The 26,607-nt window shown below is 37.9% G+C and overlaps 3 protein-coding genes across 5 annotated transcripts in view; all 3 read right to left on the bottom strand.

The window, feature by feature from the left end:
• On the bottom strand, positions 1-22,501 carry LOC138168725 (scavenger receptor cysteine-rich domain-containing protein DMBT1). The gene is made up of 7 exons (XM_069097596.1): positions 22,420-22,501; positions 18,256-18,291; positions 8,078-8,389; positions 4,768-4,800; positions 4,098-4,273; positions 1,891-2,282; positions 1-295 (listed from the first exon to the last, which is right to left on the bottom strand). Exons 1-7 carry the CDS (start codon positions 22,499-22,501, stop codon positions 1-3), a joined length of 1,326 nt encoding a protein of 441 aa, XP_068953697.1.
• Positions 1-26,607, bottom strand: part of DMBT1 (deleted in malignant brain tumors 1) — a 495,581-nt gene that overhangs the window by 89,230 nt on the left and 379,744 nt on the right.
• Positions 1-26,607, bottom strand: part of BUB3 (BUB3 mitotic checkpoint protein) — a 555,213-nt gene that overhangs the window by 434,265 nt on the left and 94,341 nt on the right. The gene's annotated exons all lie outside the window — the stretch shown is intronic.

Here is a 26,607-nt window from a genome sequence, read left to right as displayed (position 1 = left end):
TCACTGTAGACTCCTTGTCTGGTTGACTGCTTTTTCTATCTCCAAAGGTCCTATAAATTCAGATCCTTCCTTTTCCGCTTCTATTTCTTCCTGGTCATTCGTATCTCTCTTGTTCCTCTGACCTATGCAGCCCTTATAGCATCGGGAGGAGCGGTCATCTGCTTTGCAGACCACAACCTTACACTGCAGGTAAACCACATCATAGTTTGAGAGAAAGTTGAAGGCGTTGAATTTGAACTGTGCTATGTTCTTGTGATGAGAGTTGAGGTTTGCATAGGAATTGTCCTTAATGCATCTATGGAAAAGAAAACCTCCATCTTATTAATTACTATAATTATTGATAATAATGCCTTATATTTCTCTACCACCTTAAGGATTATTTTGCCCCCTCTGCTCTCAAGAAGGCCCCCATAGTCAAGTCTATTCTACTGTGCCTGAATCAACAGGAACACCCTCAGGGGCACTGCTGGTTATGTTCTGAGACAACCATACGTATCTTATGCTGGAGCTGGTGGTAAATGGCAGCTGGGGCCGGGGATGTGGGGTGGATAATAGCGCTGTCACTGTTCAGAAGCAGGTCTAGGAACTTCAGGCTTCAGAAGGTCTGGGCTGTCTGTGATTGTGATGAGTGTCTGGAAGCTTGAAGCCATTTTTTTAAATGGGCTGTTCATTCCCGACCTGAATACATTTATCCTCAGTTAGAGGAAATGGAAACTTATACAGTCACAGTCATAGTTAGGAGGGCAAGTACCACAAATTGCCCTGGGAAAAGCTTCCTAGGAAGACACTGCATAAAGATAGGGAAAATAAAGAGATAATGGGGAGGCAGCTGGATATGCATTAACTTCCTATTTTAACAAATTACATTTTATTTTAGACATCTAAGTACCAAATCCTGTTGTTTATGCTGCTGGAGGATTTCAAGTACAGTTAGCACCTTCTAACTTCAATATAGTGGGAACAAAAATCTCAGTGGCCCCACCCTAATGAGCATTCTTCTCCTTCTCTCCCTCCTCTTTTCTTCCTTTCCTCTTTCTCTTCCCTCCCCTTCTATCTTCCCCCTTTCTTCCCTTCCCTCTCTCCCTCCTCTTTTCCCCTCACTCTTCCTCTCTTCTTCTTCTCTCTGTCCCTCCTTCCTCCCTCCCCCCCCTTTACTCCCGTCATCCTTTCCCCCTCTCATTTCTTTCTTTTCTTTCTTTCTTTCTTTTTTTTTTTAAAGCAATCGGGGTTAAGTAACTTGCTCAAGGTTACACGGCCAGTTATTTCTGGGTGTGGTGCTGAGTATCTGAGTCCAGATTTGATCCCCAGGTCATCCTGACACTGGAGCCAGTGATCTTACTTGCTGAGCCACCTGGCTGCCCCTAAGCAATTGGAGTTAAGTAACTTGCTCAAGGTTACATGGCCAGGTGTTTCTGGGTGGCTGCTAAGTGTCTGAGCCCTGGATTCTATCCCAGGTCATCCTGATACTGGAGCCGGTGCTGTCACTCGCTGTGCTACCTGGCCGCACCCCCCCCCCCATTTCTTAGGAACTAAAAAGGGCATAAAAATCCTTAGATGGTACAAAGGGATCTTGGAAAATCTAATTAGAACGCAGAATAAAGTTTAGGCTAATAGAGCTTCTCATTGCCAAAGAGAAGACACCTAAAGCCCAAATATGAACCTTGTTTGTATCAGTATGAGACTGTGAGAGCCTGAGCTGTTTACTGTGCCTGTGCTAACCTCTTAGTCCATAGGGATGATGACAGTGCTAATCTACTCAACAGAAGTTTTGTATTATTTTGTGCCATTTAAAAACATCACGATTAAATTTTTAAAAATGTACTGATTCTCCAAAGAAAGAAATGGTGTGTGCCCATCCCTATATCACCAAGAAAACTATGTTCTCCTTACCCTTGTTGGATTAAGACATACTTCACAGTTGAAAAATCTTTGGCATCAGGAGAGGCCACGCATGTGTCTACAAATAGCATTAGGTTTGGGTCTGGGCTGTGGAGTGTGGCTTGAAGGAAGACTTCCTTCCTCTGGCCAGCACGGTCTGGTGTCATGGTCTCTGGAACCTGGAATTCTGGTGATTCGAAAAATGTTATGGATACATCGTACTTGGCAACCTGACTATCCTCCTTGGGGGTGTTAGCCACATGAATGATTTCGACCACTGGAGCCTGGTTGGTGTTGCATGTGAATTTCAGCTGAGGCACCCTGTGTTTTACAATGATGCGGCCTGGGTGGACTCGGGTTCTTGTCCTGATTGAATTGGAGTAACTGACAGAACCAAATTTATCCTGTGAAGAATGAAAACAACTCGTCACCAAAACATATGACCTCCTGACCAATGATACTCCTTAACAAAGACCTATTAAATGGAGATTAGGTAAGACAAGCAACACATGTTCGTTGAAAAATGACGATGTCCTTGTATACATGATTATCATAGGTTAAGGATTCTACCTTGACATTGCCATGGTCTTGCCATAGCAATCATAGGTAGGATTATGACCCAATCCTGGAGGCCTCACAGCCTTTATAGGTGCATTACATGAATTTTTCCATGCTAGTTGGACTGAGGAGCTGCTATGCAAAATTTTGCTTGGGGTTTGACATTTGGACTTATGCCACCAATGGCTGTTAACCCATATCTTAAATGGTGGGTAGGGAGGAGTTGCATGGAATCCTTGTTGATATCTCTCTAGAAGAAAGACAATGCTCTTCCTTTGTGGATTTACACTACCTTCATGAATTATCTTCAGCTGTAAGTTGCACAGGGCAGGTGAAAAGCTAATTAATTGATTTATTGTACCGTATTCAGTGGAAATTGCATGGTTTGGTTCAGAGGATCCTTGACTCAGGTCTAGTAGGAAACTCAGAGGCCATATAGTACAACCCCTTCATCTTATAGATGAGAAAACTCAGATTGATCACGAGTATAATTATTGGTTGGATCAGAACAAGAATCAAGTAGTTCAGGAGCCCTAACTTATACCAGACCTTGATTGATCTCTTTCTCATTTGGCCCTTACTCCATCCTCAGCTCAGCTCCAATCTCAGCCTTTTTCATAGTATCCACTCCAGTCTTGGTCCCCTTTGCCTCTGCCTGTCTCATGCTGTGTTCCTCCAAATACAAGGTGACCTACATAGTGGTGAGCTTTGGAGGATGTGGTGATGATAATTGGTTTAGAGATACAGAGGAAAAGGGAGGCCTTTTCACTTTCCCTTTTTAAAGTTAAAAATCTTTATGAGCTTAATCAAATATTTAATGTGCAAAAACAAAACCTGAACCAGTGACCTTCTGTAAGATAATTTTTGTTATGAAGAACTACTTATTAAGTTTTGCATAGTAAAAAAAAAAGCTGTTATGATTATATAGCCTTCTGGACTTTTTTATTTTCTTCTATTTATTTTTTTAAACAATATTTTATTGATATTCCTTCCTTCCTTCTTTATCTCTTTGTTTCTTTTTCTTTCTTTCCCTCCCTCCCTTCATTCCCTTTCTTTCTTTCCCTTCTTCCTCCCTCCCTCCCTTCTTTCCTTCCTTCCTTCCTCTCTTCCTTTCTCTTTCCTTTTCCTAATTTTTTTTCTTTCTTTCCCTTCCTTCCTTTCTTTCTTTCTTTCTTTCTTTCTTTCTTTCTTTCATTCTTCCTTTCTTCCTTCTCCTCTCTTCCTATTTCTTCAAAGATAGAACTTGGGGAACATTGCAACTACCAGTTCTGTATCATTTACCACTTCACACTGGGACAGCTGACTGTAAGGGTCCCTGCCCTATAGAAAGAGAAAATGAATATTCCCTATTACAGAAATCATATTGAAAAACAGTGTTTTAGTGTTTTTCTTCTTTGCCAATCACATAATCTTTAAAAGAATGTTGTTTTATTTATTTTTATTTTTTTTAAGCAATTGGGGTTAAGTAACTTGCTCAAGGTTACATGGCCAGGTGTTTCTGGGTGGGTAATAAGTGTCTGAGCCTGGATTTGATCCCCATGTCATCCCGACACTGGAGCCGGTGCTCTTACTTGCTGTGCTACCTGGCCGCCCCAAGAATGTTGTTTTAAATACTCATTGAACAAGATCCACACCCCCTTGTAATTTAGGCAATTTCTTACCTGTCTGACTGTCCCACACCTGCCAAAAGGTATGTCAAATATAAGAAAACGTCCTGTAACCTGTGGTCTGCACAACCTGTCATTCAAGTGTACATTCCAGGAAGAGAAGCCTAGTTGCTGAAGGTAGCCTCGGTCAATGACAGCTTGGAATCGATCTGGGAAGCAAGAAAGCTGGGCTGGAAGGAGAGTAGAAGGAAACACATTTATTTACAGAGGGCACCAGGTCACTGAACATGTGAGTTTTGAGGGGACTAATTAATGCATGTACTGTCAATGGGGAGGACTTCATAAATACTGATCCACTCTAGACCTAGCCGTACCAATGGAACAAATTCAAAGCCAGGGTCCCATTGACAATGCACTATGCATCATCACTATGTTAGAAGGACAATGCATTTGACACATAGAGGCCAAGCCCACAGAATCCCTGAGCCTTTCAGTAAATCCCATTTTTATCTGTGTGTGAGAAGCAGGGTAGGAGTTAGAGAGTTTCACACACCAGATATACCTAGGATCTATTTTCTTCTCCCCTACACCTCCACTTTCATCATGTATTGATTTGTGGGAAGGTAAGACGATGAATAGAAGCATGGTTTCTTCATGCAACTATCCTCTTGGTTACTTACCCCATTTGGGGGAATTTCAAACCCAGGATGATAAAATAATTTACCATGTTTCTTGGGTACAACAGAGCTGGGTAAAGCTGGTAATGGGGAAAAAAAGAATAAAAAACTTTCACCATTGCTGAAAGACCTTTGAACAATGTATCAGTTCCCAATTCATATGGGTGAATAATTAACTAATTTATAAATCAGTCTTTAAGGGAAAAGTTTATTGGGAATAGGAGACAAAATAGAGTTCTTAAGTTGGGATTCATGCTCCCCTGTCCCAAGGGTGTGTGGATAGATTTCAGGGTGTCTATAAACTTGGATAGGAAAAATATATTTTTTCTCAATACAACTAATTTCCTTTATAATCCTATGTATTTTATATTCTGCATTTAAAAAAAAATTATTATGGGAAGAGGGCTTCACCAGACTACTAAAAGGATCCATGATACAAAAAAAAAAGGTTAGGAACTTCTTGTCTTTTCAAAGTAGAGAGAGTTTGGGTTTACAGATGATAGGGACTTTGAAGGTCATCAATTCAATGCCTTCATTTTACATAGTAAGTAATTGAGGACTGAACAAGAGAAATACCTTAAAGGTCACAAGGCAGTAAATCACAAAGCCAGGGTTTGAGCCCATGTCCTTTGATTCTAAATTCAGAGTTTTGTTGGTTTGTTTTTTTTTCCACTATAGCATGCTCAGTTTGGGAGGCAGAACATCTTACAAAAAGCAGCACTGAATTTAGTTAAAGAATGAAATAGTACAGACTGGTTTCATTTCCATTTGTGTTCTCTTTGTTCCAGAAGTGATAGTGTTCAGGTTTCCAGAGAAACATGCAAAAAAGCACTAGCTGGCAGGTACTTTACCTATATCAGTCAACCAACAGGCATTTATTAAGCACCCACTGTATGCCTGACCCTACACTATTGTTGTTTTTGTTATGTTAATATAGTTGTGTCCAACTCTTCATGACCCCATTCAGGGTTTTCTTGGCAAAGGTACTGGAGTGGTTTGCCATTTCCTTTTCTAGATCATTTTACAGATGAGGAAACTAAGTCAAACAGAGTTAAATGACTTGCTCAGGTTCACAGAGCTAGTAAGTATCTGAGGCTGGATTTGAATTTAGGTCCTCTTGACTCCAGGGCTTGTGCTCTAGCCACTGCACCAATATAGTTCTTCTCACAGGGTTTATTGTCTTTCAAAATATACATGGCACTATGGAACATGGTAGATCTGAGTTTGAAGCATTACATAGTTCACGTGGTTTCACAGACCGTATCTCTTGTCTACCCTTATCCTAATGCTAACAAACTAGGAAAAGGACCAGTACACCATAAACTAGGACCAAGTACTACCACCTGCAAACCTGGCATCTGAGATTTTCTGGAAATAAAGAGGGTGTCAAGGAAGGTACCTGGTAAGCATTACAAGGTTGTGCCTTAGTGACCTGAAATCCCATCATGGAAACCTCAAAAGATAATATCACCTTCTTTATTATCTACTCTAACTGTGCAGATTTCTGTATTTAGAATTCTTTAATTAAACATTCAAAGAGTAGCCCATTCATAAATAAGGTGAAGTCCTATATTTCTCTTTTTGGATCAGGAGATATTCCTCATTCCCTTAAAACATTTAAATTAATTTTAGTTTTTTTGAAAAGGAATTTGGTTAATAAAGATTTTTCTCAGATACCAGGAAAAGCTAAAAGAACTCTGCAAGATGTAAGTCTCACTATACAAAAGAATAAATCTAAACCACTGATCTGTAATTAAAAGTGGAATAAGTCATTAATTACCATTTAGATTGGCTCCTTCACTTTTGCTGGGATAGCCTGAAAATGTAATCAGATTAAAAACAGGTCAATATCATAGCAAAGAATGACTATGATGGAACTCAGTGTTAATTGATATGATTTATATTTTCCATCTATTTTTGCTAATTTTTAGTGGTTGACTTTTGATCCCCCCTCTCCTTATAGAGAGTGATAGAATCTTGTACTTGAAATTCATATACTTATTTCCTACTAGATGCTTGAATTTTCTCTATAAAATTCCTGCTATTCATCTAGTTAGCTACTGACTAGTTCAACATCTTCAATAGGGAACTCAGGAGATAGCCTTTCTATATTTGGGGATCTTCCTAATTGTTAGGAACCTCAATTATACTGAGCTGAAATCTACCTCTATTAGATCCTAACGATACCCTCTAGGGACAATATTAATAAGACTAAGCCTTTTCTATTTTTTTTTACATGGGCCCTGCACATATTTGAAGCCAGTTACCCTATTCCTCTTAACCTCTTCTCCTTCATACTAAAAATCTCCATTTCCTTCAATTTATCCTAATATGACAGGCCATCAAATTATCCCCACCATCTTGGGAGCAGTCTTCTAAAATTGGTTCTAGACTATTAATATTCCTCTTAAAATATGTAAAATGAAATGGTTAATAAAAATAAAATAAAGTCTACTAATTTATAAACAGTATGGCTACTTATGATTATAAATAAGTATAAAACGTATTGTTCTCAAAATACCAGAATAAAATAACCACAGGGCACCCTTGGAAACTTGAGTAAATACCACTTTACATAATATGACTTGTTTTAAGATGTTGAAAATATAGTTTAAAAAAGTTTGGTTAAAACTATGGGTGGTAGTATTATACCGAAAAGTGAGGGGAAAACTAAGATTTGGGGGAGAGTCTCTAATTTTTGGCAGTGATATCATGGAGAACATCTATGCTCTTCCAAAATAGAAATACCTTTCTATAACATATCCATGGTACCCTTCCAGAGACAAAGTGGTAGACTTGACAAATCATTAACATAAAATTGAATGGTAATTCTTCTATTCTTATGAGCATTGCTATACTTTTCTGTTCTTTTAATACAACATTCTGAGAGATTATTTAGCATAAATCAGATACTCCTCCCACCCACCCCCAATCCTTGTGGTTTAATTATTTCAATGCATTCTTTCAAATAGATTTCAGAATAGAAATTCTAAAATCAATTTTGTCAGTGATTTGAGACCAGGTTATAAAACCTAAAGTTAAGTAGAGAAGTAAGGCATTTAATACCAGGATAATTTATACAAAAAAATCTGCCCTTACCTAAGTGACTTTTTTCTTCCCCATCGCCTGCATTTGCTTAATTACCTCAATTTTACATCTTTACTTGGTTGTTAGGACCTAGTTAAGATATAATTTTCTTGGGGGGAATTTTAACCTCACACTTGCTTGGTGAAAAGAACCCAAAGTGAGATTCATTCATAGTCCCTAGAAAAGTGAGTCAATTTCATTCTCAAAGAGGTTGAATGGCAAAGAGGAATAAATTGGTTTCTCTCTTCAGTTGGATAACCTTATACATACCTTCACAGATGACGCCTGCATCTTCCTGGTGTTTGCAGTTGTGAATAGCCCAACCTGGGTGATGACATTGCTCCAAAGAAGCCTCATTTCCCACACAGCGCACATCATCTAGCAAAATATTTCCCATTCCTGCACCAAAATGACCACGTCCAGGAGCCCCTACAGCCCTGCCACAGCCAAGCAGCTGGCAAACGACTCGTGCATTCTTTATGTTCCAATGATCATCGCACACAGTACCCCATATGCCCTTGTAACGGACTTCAATCCGACCCTCACACCGGTTCCGTCCATTCACAAGTCTAAGCGGCAAATCTTGAAAAGACCAAAGAATTGTTCTAAGTGAGAAGAAATCTCAGTTATTTATATCTTCTTATTTGACACTCTCATTCATTCAATATTAATGAACATTTATTGAATGCCCGGTATCTGAGTCTTATTTTATATACATCAGAAAAATATATCACTTGGAAAAGAGAACAAAATTCCCATATTATGGTATGATACTGTTCTTTTACACAAAAAGTAAAATCTCTGTTTTCCCGAAATCCTCAGGGAACAAGTCTTTCTGGATAGCTGAGAGTTCTACAAATTAAAGATTTGCTCCTTTAAACGCAAGCCAAACATTTAAAAACTGTAAAATTTTGGAATGTCTTAAAAAATAATTCCTATGTCTTTATACATTCTTAAAAGTATATGGCTGGGGTGGCTAGGTGGTGCAGTGAGTAAGAGCGCCGGCCCCGGAGTTGGGAGGACCCAGGATCGGTTCCAGCCTCAGATACTTAACACCACACACACACACACACACACACACACACACACACAAAACTGCCCGTGTAACCTTGAGCAAGTTACTTAACCCCAAATGATTAAAAAAAAAGTACATGGCAAATACAATTAGAAATTTTCTTGATGACTCAAGGTCTTCACAAACAACAAATATTTTATTGTGCTATATAATACAATGATACTCTCCCAGAAGACCTAGTCCAACCCCTTTATTTTATGAGGAAGGAAACTAAAGCTCAAAGAAGTTTGCCTCTTTCCTTCTTCTTCAGTCTCAGAAACTTAGAGCACAGAGACTTAGGGCCAGCTCTCTTCACTGAGAGCCAAAGCATACCTGGAAACAAGCTTATGTATAAGGAGGCTGTTCAGAATTTCAGCCTTCTTTTGCCCCTCCCTAGAGAAGCCTACAGAGTACTGAGGCTGGACCCTTTTAATTATGGATCAAAAGCAAATTTGAGGAAGAAGCCTTATAGAGACTGGACGCATGTCCATTCATTTGTGCTTTTGCTTCTCTAAATCAAAGAGCCGTAACCCCTGGTGGAGGTTTTAAATTCCTTCTTGAACTCTGGGGAAGACAACACCTACAAATCCTATATGGTCAGGTTCGACTGAGGGAACATGCCGAGGCAATTGACCTGCTATTGTACTAGTTTTCCAACGTTGGTCATTTTGTCTCAGCCTTAGGTGCAATCAGAATGCCCACACTACTTTGCCCATAATTAAACCACCCATAATTTTCTCCAGACCAACTCTGGGGTCAACCATGGTTTTGTCCATTCTGTTCTGCTCTTTGGAACTCCTACTCTATTCTCAACAAATATCTTATGCCCTTGAACTTTTGAGCTAATATTCCATTCCTACTTTTAATCTTAATGGAAACCTAGTTCTTTCCTGTCAACATCATATGTCTTATAACTAATTTCATTTCAGGTTAGTCTTCCTCCCACTCCCCCCAACTCAGAAGGTCAGAAGAAGGGGTGGACATTCTCCTTACTCATCATGTTGCTTCCAGACTACTCTTAGAGCGCAGATTTAGAACTAGAATGGTCCCAAGAGGTCATCAAACTTAGCTCCTTTATTCCACAGTGGATAAAACTGAGGCCCATACAGTTTGAATGACTTACCCAAGATCATACAGGTAGAAAGTAGAACTGGGTTTTGAAATTGAGTCTGTCACTTCAAATTCTCTGTTCTTTTCACTGTCCCTCTTTTCACATTACCTCTTCTATCACAGAGTTCAATGAATTTTCATCTCCTGAGGTCCATATAATCTGCATATACTTTTCCTTCCTATTGTTGCTATTGTCTTCTCAACTCCATGTCATTTTTTTCCCAAGGGCTTTAATATTTGGCATTTGGGCTTGCCCTAAGAAGCTCTAGGAAAAGCTCATGAAGAAGAAATTTCTTTCAGCTGACCTAGGTCATGAAATTACCATCCCATCTCTCTTTTCCTCTTCCACTGCTAAACTTCTTGGGAATTTTTTTTGCACCCAATGCTTTGGCTTTCTGACTATCCCCTTTTTAACTACTTTCATTGGGTTTCCATCCCTACTAATGACTTCCTAAGTGTGAAATCCAAAGACCCTTTTCCAGTGTCCATTCTCTCTAACATAGAGACGTAATAGTGTAATGAATGAGATGTTGGGCTTGGAGTTAGGAAGATCTGGTTCCTAATCCTCCTATGATTCTAGCTGTGTGACACCCTGGCAAGTCACTCAAATTCTGTGTGACCCTGCCTACTCCTTAGTACTTACCTACTAAATTATAGTCATCTGTCCTTTGTGGAGGGAGTTCTCATTCTGTGAGCTCCCTAAATGGAAAAACATTTCAGATTCTTTGTCTATCCCCCTTGACATTGTGGAGAGTCACAGTAGTGTAGTGAATTGTACCTTGTCCTTGGATGATGGCCTGGGTTCAGGGATGATCACTGACACATACTGGTTGTGTTATCTAGGTGAAGCCACTTAATTTCTCCAATGCTCAATGCAATTCTTGAAGAATACAGATTGCAGGAAAGTTGTCAGCCCACATTGGTAAGGTGAATTTCCTCACCCTGGATTCCTTATGCCAGTGAAATCACAGTTCCATCTATCCCTAAGCACTATAGTGTATGACACTGTTGAACATCTTCCTTCTTTGGCTTTCTGAGATATCACACTTAGGGGGTCCTATTCTGGCCTCTCTAATCATTTCTCCTCTTTAACTTGGCTAACCCTTCATCTTTCTAACCCCTTCATGTTGCTGTTGTTCAGTTTTCAGTAATGACCCCAAATGGGTCATGAAGATACTGGAGTGGTTTACTATTTCCTTCTCCCAGTCATTTTACAGATGAGTAAACTGAGGCAAACAGGGTTAAGTGACTTGCCCAGGGTCACATAGCTAGCATCTGAAGTCAGATTTGAACTCAGGAAAGTGAGTCTTGCTGACTCCAGGTCTGGTATTCTATCTACTATGTCACCTAGTCCCCTAACGCCAAAGGGGTGGGGTAGGAGTTGCCCCAAAGGTTTGGTCTTGGATTTCTCTATATTTTTTTCCTTTGAAAATTCATGCATTCCCATAGCTTAAAATATTACACGTAGGCAGATGATTCCCAGGGCCCATTTTAGCTGTTCTGTGCTTGTATCTCAAGTCCCTACAAGATCAAAACCATTCTGGGTGTAGAGACCTTGCCTTATATCAACTTTGTATTTCTCTTACACAAAACTTAGTAATATTTGTTATATTAAGTTATTTGCCCAAGTACAAGTTCATTCATATATTAAATAGGAAAGATAGGATTCAAATCCAACTCTTCGGCCACCAAAGGCTGTAGCTATTTCTGCTATAATCCCTGTTTCCTTCTAATATGCTGCCTCTAATTTTGTGTTACCTTGGAAACCAGATGCCAATGCTTGTTAGAATTGTGTGTGAAAAAGGGATTCATAGGTCAGGAAACTCAACATCACATCATTCCTCTTGCTGTGATGTGGCAAACAGATATCCTTATTCTATCTGCCAGAAATAAGTAAATAGGTGAATAAATTAATAAATAAAGGAGGGAGGGAAGGATGAATGGAAAGACAGAGGGAACAAAGGAGAGATGCAAGAAGGGAGGGAAAGAGAGATAGAAAGACAGAAGGAGGGGGAGGAGGGAAGGAAAGTAAGATTCTCTTTTTGGTTTGTTTTTTCAAGACAACTGGGGTCATGACTTGCTCAAGGTCACACAGCTAATAAGCATTTGAGTCCACATTTGAACTCAGGTCCTCCTGACTCCAGGACTGATACTCTATCCACTGAGTCATCTAGCTGCCCACCTTTTTAATTTGTAAATTTTTTGTTTTAAACTTAAATACAAAATAAGAAAAGAAACAAACTTAAATACTGGAGAGAAAGATGTTTTTACCAGGTGTAGGGGCTGCTTCTGCTTCAGTGGGATCTGTAAATGTAAGAAGTAAAAGCAAACATTAAAGAACTGACTGAGTAGATCTTCACAGTCATTATAATGCCCCAAACTGACCAAATGATTTGGATCAGTCCATACAAAAGTAGCCTCTGTCTCTGTTTCCAGTTTGATTTGGATCTGGAAACCTTGATTACTAAACAGAAAGTTTTCTTTCTCAACAAATTATTTTTATTAAATTATTATTTTATTAAATTATTTAAATTATTATTTTCTTTATGTTCATATTCAAAATATTTTTTCTTTGCATTCTTATTGATATACAGTATTAGTCTTTGGAAAAGAAAATATTTCTCTTAGAAATATTGGAAAAGGGGGCGGCTAGGTGGCGCAGTGAATAGAACATCGGCCCTGGGGTCAGGAGGACCTGAGTTCAAATTTGACCTCAGACACTTAATACTTACTAGTTATGGTATCTTGGGCAAGTCACTTAACCCCAACTGCCCTGCCTTCCCCCCTCCAAAATGCAAAAAAAAGAAATGTTGGAAAAGAAAATCAACAGTAATGTGAAGGTGTTGGAAAGTGGCACCAAAGATCTGACCTTTTGTAGGGGTTACTTCCAAAGGTTCTAGAAAACAAAAGAGGGGGTCAAAGTTCAGTTCCATCTGGTTTACTTGCTCTTCTCTGTATATAACATCCCACCTCTCTCTTCACCATCTCTGCAAAGCTTTTTTCCCATGTCTGGAAACCCTCTTTTCTGTCCTTTACCTTTTGAATCCCTGGCTCCTTTTTGAGAAATTTTGATTTCTAATCAAATACTCCCTCCTCCAAGAGACCTTTGCTGATTTCCCCAGTGATTAGTACTAATCCTTTAAGTAAATTCACATTTATTTTGTAAATATTTAAAACTTACTTATCTGTGTACATGTTGTATGTTTCAATTAGGATGTGAATTCCTGGAGGGGAGGGACTGTTTCATCTTTGTCTATGTATGCGTAACATTATCATTATTTCTTTTATATAAATGTAATATGTTTATCATAATTGTCATTGGTGCCGAGCACTGTGCTTGGCATGTAGTAGGTTCTTATATATGCTCCAGTAATCCCATTCCATCCCATCTCCTCTAGCAGATTCCCCCCCTTTACTTCCTTTCATCTCTCCCTGTCTGCCAGCTGTTTCTTTACTGGCTACAAACATGCCCCTGTCTCCTCCGTGTACCCCAAACCTTATTTGATCCCTATCATTCCACATCTCTTCTGCTTTTAGTGGCAACACTTGAGAAGACTGTTTACCATGGATGTCTCTACTCCCTCTCTTCTCACTCTCCTCTTTATTCTTCCAGTTTGGCTTCTAGGCTCATCATTCCCACCATTTGCCAAATGCCACTTATCCCCCCTACAGTAATTCCTATAGAATTCCTACTTACTCTTTAAAACACATCTCACATGCCACCTCCCCATGAAGTCATCCCATCTAGAATTATTGTATAAATAGGCAGAAAGCATTACCAGGTAAAGGGGTCATTTCTATTGCACTTGAAGCTGTAGCTGAAAAAAAAAGAGAATTAAATATCTTCTCCCCAAACTCAATGCTTAAAAAAGGCTTCAAAAGTAGGTTTCAAGGTTTTACAGAGCTGCTGAAATAAGCATTGAATGTGCTAGGCCTACAAGCAAAATAAAGCAGAAACATATTTTTTAACATAGCAGATTATTATATGTATTTGAATATATTTATTTCATAAATTAAATAGGGGCACCGGGAAAATGGCATTAGGCCTTTCTTCCCTCAAAATAAAGGGACCTTATAAAAGTGTTCTGCTGTATTTAGTCAAGGTGATATGGGTTGGACTGCAAACTATGGGTTTGTAGTCAATGCTAGACTCAATCGTGGGAGGGGGCAAAGGATTGAGGAAGGAAAGATCAGGATTGTTACACTTCTTTCCAAAATGCTCCTCAAGGGACATCCCTCTGGGCCTCTTTGTCAAGTGAAGTGGCAAGACTACACAAGGTCCCTTCTAATTCATCTGATATATTTTGTCCTATCCTGTAAGACAAGTCTAAGGGAGAGCCCCCAAACCACTATTTGTTTATACAGGTATTTATCTTTCCCCAATATCAACTTGGAAAGGGTTTCTACTCTATTTAAAGACATAATTAGGGTAGGTGAAGTAGGGGTGGTGGGCAGCGATCTAAAAGAAAAAGCAAAGGCATAGAAGGAATTGGGGGAAGGGAGGTGCTTAATGCTTCCACAGATCAATCCTGAGTGATCTTCTAGTGACATTTTACTGTGTGTGTTAAACAACAAATAATAACAACTAGCCCCCCAAAACAAACCACAACCAAATCAGAGTCCATTCTCACCATGTACTCTTATCAGAAATAAAGAAACAGTATCAGACACCCAAAACATTTGTTACCTAAGATTTGACTTACACTGGACAGGAAAATCAGTGATATTATTTTAGAAAATGAATATAAGCTGGGTGGCTAGGTGGCCCAGTGAATAGAGCACCGGCCTTGGAGTCAGAAGGACCTGAGTTCAAATCCGGCCTCAGACACTTAACACAAAACTGGCCGCATGACCTTGGGAAAGTCACTTAACCCCAATTGCCCTACCTTCCCTCCTCCAAAAAAAAATAAAAGAAAAGCAAAAAAATGAATATAAGCAACAAAGATTTACCAGTTGAAGGGGTCAATTCTGTTGAGGTTGAACCTGTAACTGCAAAAGGGAGAATCAGGCTGAAGTATCAGTGGGGAAAGAAACAAAAACCTGAACATTTTAGTTCCTACAGACATTTGTGTTGTAGCTAAAATATTCTTTAATTTATATTACAGTTATCTCTTCCACATTGTGACTTTCCCTATAACAGCTTCCATGTATCACAGGTTGGCATAAAACAACTAAATGGGAATTTTGGGGGAGTTTTGCAGAAACTACAGATGATCGAGAAAAAGTTTAGAAACTCAGAAATGCATAAAATATATGTATAGTATTGTATAATAGCAACATATTTTATCTTTTAATACCATAATAATTCAGATTTCTTCTCTGGTATGAAGGGAGGGTCAAAAAATTTTGCATGAATTTTCTAGATCATGAGGATGCTGCATCCCTAACCCTCACAATATGGAAGGGACAATTGTAGTTCACCAAATAAAACATAGTGAAGTCATTGGATGGCATAGTCACTGCTTCATGGATCTGGATACATTTTGAAGGTCAAATCATGACTCCAGAGACTTTGCTCCAGAGGAGAAAAATCCTGTTATAGTCCAGGATATCCCCAAAGTTTTAGGGCAGTATTATGATTTAATAACTTAACAATGCATAAGCCTTAATAACTCAGAAAGGCATAAAACTACATTGGCTTTTGGGACACCTTGTATAAGAGAACCAGATTTAGAGACAGAAAGGAAGATCTGGGTTCCATTTCTGCTTCTGGCACAGCCTGGCCACATGACCCTAGGCAAGTCATGTAACTAACCTCAGTACTCTTAACAATTCTCTGAGACTCTAAGTTGCAGAGAGAAGGGGCTAACCTGAATTGGTAGAGGGAATTTCTTTATCCAGGCGTTCCCTATGCTAGTAAAATCACATGTTGAGCCCATACAGTATCAGATTCAGATGGTAGGTGCTGCTAGCTCAGGTTTCTACATTCTTTATCTTCTACGGTAATCCACTGTACTTCAGAAGGGGAATCCATCTTATTTACTAATAAAATGGCCATTGGGTTGAGAACATTACTTAAAAAGGGATCAGTTCTACTGAACATGAAGTCATGTCTGTGCATAAAGGAAAAAAAAACAACACCCAACATCAAACATTAAAACTAATGGGTAAACAAGGGGCCTAATATCTGTTTTCATTTAGCTAGTTTATCAGATAAAAAATGAAAAAAGCAAAGTAGGTTTGAGTTCTCTTAGCCCCTGCTGTTGTATCATCCCTGGGATGTGCTTGTCTGCTGCCTCTTTTCATCCACTGACCTCTGCAATGCTAAGTATCCTCATGCAAAGAAAATCTTTACCTCTGTAACCTACTTTGATCAGAATACCTTATCTTGACCTTATAAATTTGGTGATGCTCTTTGGTCCAGTGTAATATAATTTGACCTGACCTGATCTAACTCAAAATGCAAAGAAAAGTTCAATAAAAAGGAACATTTAAAATGGAAAGTCAAATACTTCTGCATAAAACTAAAACTAACAGAATGGAAATGAAAAAATCTGTGACGTGCAACTTAGACCAAAATGATTGCCCAATTTAGTCAAGTAAGTAGCCAGTTCAGTCAACCAAGCAATTACTTATTTTTTCAGCAAGTCCATTAACAAAGTTGGTTGAACTGACTGGGGCTTTACATAGTGTGGCTAATTGTCAAGCTGGATCTATTTGTAATTCCTTCATTAGGGAAGGGGCCTGGGAATATACTTATAAACTTAGGTGAATAGAGACATATCTAAAAGAAAAGGTTAGTGTTTTATAGATTATAAATCCTGACATACCAGCTGTGTGACCACAGACAAATCATTACCTCTTAGGGCCCCAGACAACCCTCTAAGGTTATACTAAGTACCATATGAATTCCCAATCTGCATTGATGAAATTATAGATTTCTATGGTCCCTAATCCTTCCCTTCCTCACAAAAAAGAATTTCAGAAACAATTGTTGAATGACTGAATAAGATGAAAGCATAGCATACCAAGAGAAATTCCCAGTTTTTTATAATTTCCCTTTACATTGAAATAATCAATAATGGAAGGGCCATGAATAAGAAAAGGGAATTTATTTCAAAACAGAGAATGATAGGTAGTCCACACCCATGAAAAGCATCAGTAGTGGGAACTTTAATATTCTTGACTTAAGAAAATCCATGAAGAGATAAAAGTAATTTCTAGTCACATCTTGGAAACATATATGCTAGTCTATAGTAATGCTTCACATATCTAACAACACAGAGGAGTGAAGCTGCTTCACAGAAGTGCATTTTTCATATTACTGAATATAATTCATATATAACTATATAATCCTAATCCTTTTAAATGGTATGATTCCATTTCAGTTTCGCAGAAAATTAAACACACTAAGGAGTGAGTTTCCTCACCAGGAATTCCTTTATGAGGAATGAAATTATATGTGGATGAAATGGAAATGAAATGAAACAATCATCCATCCATCCATCCATCCATCCATCCATCCATCCATCCATCCATCCGTCTGTCCATCCGTCCGTCTGTCCGTCTGTCCGTCCGTCCGTCCGTCCATCCATCCATAGTATGTTTCAACCAACTAACTTGTCCATTAGCTGTCTCTTCAACTCAGCATTCAATACATGATCTTATTCCTTTAATGAAAGTCCTTTAACCCTCTTCCTGTATCCAGTAATTAGTGCTGGATCCACATATTTGGATATGTGCCTTATTTCCCCAGTTGAATGTAAATTATCTATCGGCAAGAACTCTTTCCTTTTTGTCCTTGAAGACCCAGTGTCAACTATATCTCGTATGTGTGTGTGTGTGTGTGTGTGTGTGTGTGTGTGTGTGTGTGTGTGGTTCTAGGTTCTCAGCTGTCATCTCTGTCTTCTGGATTCCTTGGCTTCTTCAGATCTCAACTAAGAGCCCACCTTTCCCAAGAAGCATTTTCTAATCTCCCTTAATGCTAGTGATTTCCCTCTATCTAATATTATCTCCAAATGCATCCTGGACATTCCTTGTTTGTCCATAGTTGTTTGCATGTTGTCACCTCCATTAGAATGTGAACTGCTTTGGAATACAGATTGTTTTTCTGGCCTCTCATTGTGTCTCTTCTACTCAGCTCCTGGAACAGTAGGTATTTAAAAATTGTTGGTTGACTTGACTTGGGTTCCAAATGACAGAGTTAACCAAAGAAGTGCCCTTCAGAGAACAGATGTTCAGTTCCATGCATTATATAGATTGGTTTCCATATGAGGATACTCATTAGAAGCCCAATTACAGAGAAATAAAAGGGATACTTCTATAAATCACAAGAAAAGCTTACCAGGAGTGGGGCTCATATCTATTACTGAAGTGAAACCTGTGAGTATAAAAACAATAAAAAACATTAAAATTACATTAAAATATCTCCTTGTCCAAAGAAAGGTTTAAATCTAGCAGATATTCAAATTCTTATGGAAAATAACTGTGAAAAACCATTTAGCTCACAGAATCTGCCTTGACTCTGGTCACGCTGTCCAATACTTTTGCATTATCCCCCTCCCTAATCCTCCAAATGGTCATTAAGCCAAAACCACGAGCCAGGAGGGAATACATTCAAATTGTGCCTTTGGTGGAAGTGGAAAGATCTGGCAGGAGAGAGAGTGTTGAACTTGGTGTGGTGAAGACCTGAGCTCACTCTCCTCCTCTGCTACTAACTTGCTGCCTAATGTCTCAACCTATTTTCTCATTGATAAAATGGTTACCTCACAGATAACATGTGTGAAGTGCTTTGTAAACCTTAAAGTTCCATAAAAATATAGTTATTATTCTGATGTATCTGAAACCTGAAATAGGTGATACAGTGGATAGAATGTCGGAGGAAGACTTGGGTTAAAATCTGGCCCCACACACTTACTAGCTGTGTGACCCTAGGCAAGTCACTTAACTTTTGTCTGCCTCAGTCTCCTCATCTGTAAAATAAGAAGAATAATAGTGCTTACTTTCCAGGCTTATTGTAAGGATTAAATGTGATAATACTTGTAAAACACTTTGCAAATTTTAATATCTTGGAAAGGCATCATGCATGCCTGAACTAGGGTGGGGGACACATGAGCAGAGAGAAGGCGACAATATGAGAGCTTGTTCAATTTCTTCATTTGTAATAAGTAGATGATTCACAGGATCATTGTGAGGATCTAAGAAAGAATTTATGTCAATGGATTTTTGACTTAAGGTAAGAAATAAATTCTTATAAGTATAGATAATTCTCCTTGTTTTCCTTCACTTGCTTTTACACGTTTGAGAAGAAATGAGAAACTGAATTGGGTGCTCAATCAATAGTAGCTACTTTGATTTCAGCTAGATATAAACATTCCTTTTTTAATAAAATCAATTCTATGCAATATTCCCACACCACAATGTAAAGGGGGGTAATCCCCAAAACACCAATGAAAAAGGATCCTTCTGTGATTGGTGCTAAAATTCCAAAAAGATGGAAAAAAATCATACTTAAGTTCTATCTTGAGTGTATAGGAAGTTTCAGAGTTATAACTTACCAGCTTTATATTTTGGTCAGTGAAAGGCAAATTGAGATAGTGGGTAAGGAGCTGGCCTTGAAGGCCCAAGATTCAAATCCTTGGGTTTCTCTGAAACCCAGTGGCTATGGGATGCTGGGCAACAATTTCTCAGTGCTCTAGGCTACTCTTCAAAATTCTAAGTTGCCCATGAGGCAAAGACTTGTATGGATAAAGGGAGTTTTTATACCAATGAGATTACAGTCCTGATTCTTATCCCTATACTTCATTCATAGTAGTCACAGATACAAGTTGTTGACTTTTGAAATGGAAAACCTGAAAATTGGCAAGTTTTTCATCAATAAATTGAAACAGAGGCAGAAATACTAAGAGCAAGAATTTTTCTCGTTTGTAAACATAGTATAATCTCTCTTGCTTTGTTTAAAAAGTCAATTTTGGTTGACCCTGAACAGTGAAAATAATAACAATTGTCTTGATTATAGTTAATGTTTATATAGTACTTAGTATGTTCTAGAGACTGTGCTAAATACTTTATAATTATTCTACCATTTGATCCTTTAAATAACCCTGGAAAGTAGGTGCCATTATTATCTCCATTTTACAGATGAGGTAACTAAGGCAAACAGAGCTTAAAGGACTTGCCCAGGGTCACACAGCTAGTAAGTGTCTGAGGCTGGATTTGAACTGAAGTCTTCCTGAGGCAAAGCTCTCACCACCTAGTTGTGTCAATATTTTGAGACTCCATAGAATATAACCAGGAACCATCAGTCTCAGTGTTTCTGGAAGAGTTGAAGCTGTTGTGATTATAAAATGTGCATTTCCTTGGAGTTAAGGGACAAGGAAAATTTGGAATTTTCTAAAATTCATTTAAGCCAACAAATGTCTTAATGGAAAGTTAATATTAAACATCAAAGCAAGCAACTAAATTTGCTTAGGAGTTATTTACAATTCCAAATTTTAATGCAAAATGTATCCTGGCACTTTTTCTGTCCCTGATTTATTTGTCATGAGAATTCTTCATTCATTCACTTTCATTCACCATTCCTGGTTTGATCATAATCATAGTGTGGACTCCATTCTTATAGAATTTTGCTTAGTTTCAGATCTTTTCAGATTTCCTAGTTTTCTTCATCAATCCTCATGCATCTAAACTGCATCATAGGATTCACATGCATAGATAACAAAAGACATTTTATGGATCATATTCATTCCAGGAAGCAAGAATTCAAGAACTAAAACAATTACCAGGTGAAGTAATTTCTTCTGTTGAACCTGAAATTGTCAAAAGACAGCATAAGTCAAACCTCAATCCTATCTTTACTCAGAAGAATTATGTTATATTTTAATTCACAAGGCTTAAATTTCTGTCATATTAAGCTTTGACACAGCCCAGTACAAAGGCTTTGGAGTCAAGGTTCACAGTCAAGACCTGAATCCTGTCTCTGGCACATACTGACTGGTCACAGGTACTGTCTGTGTCACTCTGGGCAGATCATATCCTCTGGGTGCTCTATCTAGCCAATTCTGAGATTCTGAATTGCAGAGAAGGTGCTTCTCTGCATTGGAGGAGGGGAGTTTCCTCATCTAAAAGGTCCCTTTACCAGTGAAATCACAGATACAGTCCCTATCCTTAATTTCATACACAAGGTGGTGTTTCTAAAATGTAAAAGAAGGAAGTTTTTCTTAAATGAAAGCATAAAACATGACAAAAGAATTATTGTCAGACTCAGGACTTTTCTTATTTTGTGAGAAACATTTATCACAGGCTTACTCAGTCCAAATCTTTGAGTAACTGGTGAAAATATTTCCAGTCTTAGAAAAGTACAAATTGAACTGTGATTCTTTTAATCCTGCACTCATACAGATTACAGTACAACTGAATTGGAAGCCAGGAGGTACAGTGGATAGAGTGCCAGGACCTGGAGTCAGAAGACTCATGTTCCTGAGTTCAAATCTGGCTTCAGACACTTATTAGCTGTGACCTTAGGCAAGTGCCTTACTTCTGCTTGCCTCAGTTTCCTCATCTATAAAATGATCTGGTGGAGGAACTCTTTGCCAAGAAAACCCCAAATGGGCTTATGAAGTCAAACACAGTTGAAAATGACTGAACAACCACAAAATAACTTTATGTTATAGGTGTCTGTCTTAGGAATTTTTGTTCCCAACAGATGTTGTGTGCTAAAAAATTATATATTCAATGTGGAATTAGGTGAATTGATGGATGATATATCCATAGTGGAGACATCAGTAAATCAAAGGAACTAAGAGTATCTGGGGATCATTCCCAATTTTTTTTCTTTGACCTGGAGAACCATCACCAAGTCCCATGAGACATTCCCAGGTGTTATGAAGGACTCAAAGGACCAGATGCTATTGTGTTAGTGGATACGTTCTCCATCAAGTTGATTGACATATTCCTTGGTTGTGTCTGTTCACCACCAAGTTGGATCAGTTTACTGGGGATACACCTCTCCATCTTTAGCTAGACTCTTCCTCAGAAAGCCAGACTTGTCAACAGTGAGGAGACTGCTTCTCATCACTCCCTATTTAGTTCTACTTTTTGACAGAGATATGAGTGAGCAACAGGAAGGAGAGGAAGTCCCAGTAAGTAGCAAGTTAGATAGGTGACATAAAAACATGTCAGTCTGGAAACCTAGTCATCCAGAATTTGAAGCGACTGGGAAGATGACCAACTCTAATATCCTTATTTTGAAAACATTGAGGGTAAGAAAGGTGACTTTTCATTGTTGTTGTCCAATCATGCCCGACTCTTCATGACCCCATTTTGGAATTTTCTTGGCAAAGATACTGGAGTAGTTTGCAATTTCCTTCTCCAGTTCATTTTACAGATGAGGAAAGTGAGGCAAACAGGGTTAAGTGACTTGCCCAGGGTCACACAACTAATAACTATCTGAGACTGGATTCGAATTGAGATCTTCCTTACTTTAGACCTGGCACTCTATCCACTGTACCACCTCGCTGCTCAGAAAGAAGAAAAGATTTCTCTGATATTACACTACCAGTCAGTGGCAGAACTGGTCTTCGGAATCCCATTTTAACACTCTTTCCATCGAAGTTCATAAAATCATTAAGGGCACGGGAAGAGACTTGTTCATCAAATTTCAGAATATAAAAACTAAATGTTTACCTTCTTGGTAGGAGCAAGTTTATGAGACATAAAGGATAATAGTATGCTGAGCTTTCTTGCAGAGATTTGCTTTTTATATTATGGCAGGGAAATGGAGAAGTTATGTACCTTGCAGAGAGCAAGTGTCCAACAAATAGTGCCTAATTTAATATGAATTAGACATAAACATTCCTTTTCAATGGCCAAGCATTCTGTGACATGTCTGCATTTCATAAAGCAAGACAGCAACAGCAAAAGCAATTACCAGATAATGTGGTCGCTTCTGTACTTGATGCTGACATAGCAAAAAGTCAGTGTAAATAAAATCTATGCCCCACATTTTGAGCTATGTTTTCTCTTATAAGGTATATATTTCAGCTATGTTAAGCAAAGGCATAAAATATTGGTTTTCAAAAATTGACAAGTTTTTTTTCTTAAGTGAAATTATGAAATGAATAGAAAAACGCTAAGATAGAAAGAAATTTTTTTTCTTTGTGAAAAGTTATACTATCTCTTGTATTTGAATGATGAGTAAAAATATTTCTAGTAACAGCAGAAATTCGGTTAGAAACTGGGAGGCCACCTAGATTATGCAGCCATAAAATGATGAATTCTTGAAGTGTTTTGAAGACAATACAAACAATTGTTAAATAGTACACCAGAGTGGGTAGTACGAATGATGGGTATTCACAGAGAATTCCAAAAATTCATTTCAGTCAATTTTTCCAACTTTTCACCCATCAGAATTGCAAATGAGGGTTAGGATGGTCAACTATGCATTGCCCATTAACTCCTGTTTTGTTACATATTTTGACAGAGAGGTGGGTGAGTAGCAGGGAAAGCACAAAATAGCCACAAATTAAATTGATTGAAAAAGAGAAATGGTTTAGCCTAGAAAGTCCCAGAATGTCAGAGCAATATGAGACCTTAGAGTTCTTTACCAACTTTTTCAGATTATAGATGATTGAGCTGAGCCTCAGGAAAAATGGAATAGCTTATTCAAGCCCCCATAAACAATGGCAGAGCTGATACTTGAACTCATTTCTTGATTCCTACTCCAGAGCTCTTCCTATCAAAGTTTATAAAATAATGAAGGATATGGGAAGAGTGACATGGACTTGTTCACCCAATTCCAGAATATCAGAATTAGGGGTTAGCTTCTGAAGCTGAGAAGGGACCAATTTAGGAGAGATGAAAGTTAAATATTTAATGTGATTTCAGAAACTTACTTGTGTGGAGCAGTGGGAAAGGGAGATTGTATGCACACATATGAAGCAGTGCTTTATAAATATTGGTTGACTTGATTTGAATTAAATTAATTAGATTAAAAACCATTTCCTCTGAACAAATAAGGCTTGTCTACATTCTAGAAAGAAAGAAAGCCTTAAAAAATATTTACCGGGAGAAGTATTTATTTCTGTGCTTGATGCTGAAATGACAAAAAAAAAAGTGTAAATAAAATCTGTATCTCCAGGGAATAGGAGGTTGAAAATTTGTGTAGTTTTCATCTATACAATATATGTTTCAGACATATTCAGAATGGACAGAAATAAAACAGAAAATATATGGAAGCTTTTCTTAAATGAAACTGTAAATAAGAAAGAAATCCCAAGGCAGTGAGTTTTCTTGTTTGATTGCAAAACCTTATCAGAGATTATCATGTCTTTAACAAGCCAGTGAAAATATTTCTAGACATGGAAAAATGCAATTAGAAGTGCTAATTATTTTCTAGTTAATCACCAGTAACACATAAAGTAGTACTTTGGTAGTTGGTTTAGGACTCAGGGAAAATAAGTAGACTGAAGATGGAATTATTTAACTTTATGGATGACAGATTCATAGTGGAGAAAACAGTTAATGAGGGGAGCTAAGGTTGCCTGGGGAATGTTGTCATGGAAAGTAGATAATATATTTTGTAACAAAATAGTCCTTGGTGTTATTTTGAGGGATTAAAATGAATGGACCACAAGCTAATTTAGCACTTAATGGCCTTTATGTAAGACAGTTAATTTAGGAAATCTTTGGTCGTAATATTTCAAAACCATGTGGTAAGCCTGGTGGTGATAAGCCTCTTCGTATTTAGTTGGGCTAGTCCTTTGAAAGTAGGCATTGTCTGTTGTTCAAACTGTAGCTTCATATCAATTTCTTTCTTGTCATACCTTTTTTAACAGAAATTAGACACATAGCAGGGAGAAAGAGAAATCTGAATAAGCCACAAATTGGATAGACTGAATAGAAAAATGCTTCAGTTTGAAAATCATAGCATACCTGAGGTTAAAAGAGACCCTATTGACAATCTACTCCATCCATCAATAATTAAAAATTTGTAAAGCACCTCCTTTGTGTCAGGCACTGTGCTTGGTTTTAGGGACACAAATAAAAAGAATGAAACAATCCCTACTCTCAAGGAGATAATATTTGAACGGTGCACAATAAGTATAGACCAAATAATTACAAAGAATTCATTTTATGTAAACAATAGTTAGTTTGGGAAGTAAGATACTGCAGGGGATCAGGAAAGGATTTGTGTAGAAGGTCGTGCTTAAGCATCTTGGAAGAAGATAGAAATTGTTATGAGCTGGAGATGAGAAGATTTTAGGAATAGGAAGTGTAAAGTCATGGGAGTAGGAAATGTAGAGTAGTGTGTGAGGAACTGAAAGAAGGTCAGTATGGTTGGATTGCAGAGTATGGAAGGGAAAGTTATATGTAAAGATCCTACAAATATAGGATGGGAGCAAGGCAAGAAAATTATGAAAAGAGAATTAGTAGCTTGGTAAAGGAGGCACAAAATACAAGAAAATTATACCTTAAAAATAAAAATTGACTAAAGGATAAAAGATGTACAAAAACACTGAAAAAAATAACTCTTAAAAATTAGAATTGGTCAAGTGGAAGCTAATGACTACAAGAGACATAAAGAATAAAATAAAGTCAAAAGATTAAATATAATGGAAGAAAATGTACAATATAGGAAAAAATGACTGACCTGGAAAATATATTGAGAAGAGATAATTTAAGGATCATTAAACTACAAACCACTCTGAAAAACAATTTGGAACTATGTCCAAAGAGTTACAACTTTGTGCATGTCCTTTGATTCCAGCAATTCTGCTACTAGGACTATACCCCAAAGAGATCAAAGAAAAAAGGGAAAGGTTCTACATATACAAAAGTATTTATTGCAGCTTTTTTTTGTTGTTGTGTCAAAGAATTGTAAATTCAAAGGATGCCAACCCATTGAAGAATGGCTGAATAAGTCATGGCATATGAATGTGCTGTAAGAAATGGTTTCATAAAAACCTGAAAAGAATTATGTAAGCTGATGCAAAATGTAGTGAGCAAACATTGAACTCAGCACTGAAACAGTGTAAAGATAATCAGCTGTGATGGACTTAGTAACTCTAATCAATACAATGACCTACCACAACTCCCAAAGCACTCATGATTTAAAAGACTTTCCGCCTCCAGAAAGAAAACTGATCGACTCAGAGTACAGACTGAAGAATATTTTTTTCTTTTATTTTTATTGCCTTTTAATTTTTGAGCATGACTAATGTGGAAATGTTTTCTATGACTTCATGCATAGAATGGGTACTGTATTATTTGCCTTCTCAATAGGTAGGGGAGGTGGTGGATGGAGGGAGAGAATTTGAAAAAATCAAATAAAAAAAAGAATTGTTGGACGACCTGAAAGATATGATAGAAAAAGAGCCTGGACATCATATTCTAAGAAATTATAAAGAATTTTCTACCTATCAAGAATTAGGCTAAGTGCTAGGATAAAAAGAAAGGCAAAGAAGCAGTCCCTACCTTTGAGGATCTTCCACTCTAATGGAGATTTCCAAAGGACTAGACACACACAAGATTTATACAGGATAGATGAAGGTATTCGAAGGTGAGATTTGAACTGAGCTTTGAAGGAAGCTAGGAAAATGAAGAGGCCAAAGTGAGGGGTCAGAGTATTCCAGGAATGGAGGACAGGTAAGGCAAAGATGGGGGATACAGTGTACCATTCAAAGATATGCAAGTAGGT

This window comes from Petaurus breviceps, unplaced genomic scaffold (assembly GCF_028583685.1).
Source record: "Petaurus breviceps papuanus isolate PSGF00001 unplaced genomic scaffold, PetGlider_PUasm1.0 37, whole genome shotgun sequence".
Classification (NCBI taxonomy): domain Eukaryota; kingdom Metazoa; phylum Chordata; class Mammalia; order Diprotodontia; family Petauridae; genus Petaurus; species Petaurus breviceps.
The sequence above is the reverse complement of the archived record's forward strand: the minus strand, read 5'-3'. Positions and strand labels throughout refer to the sequence as shown.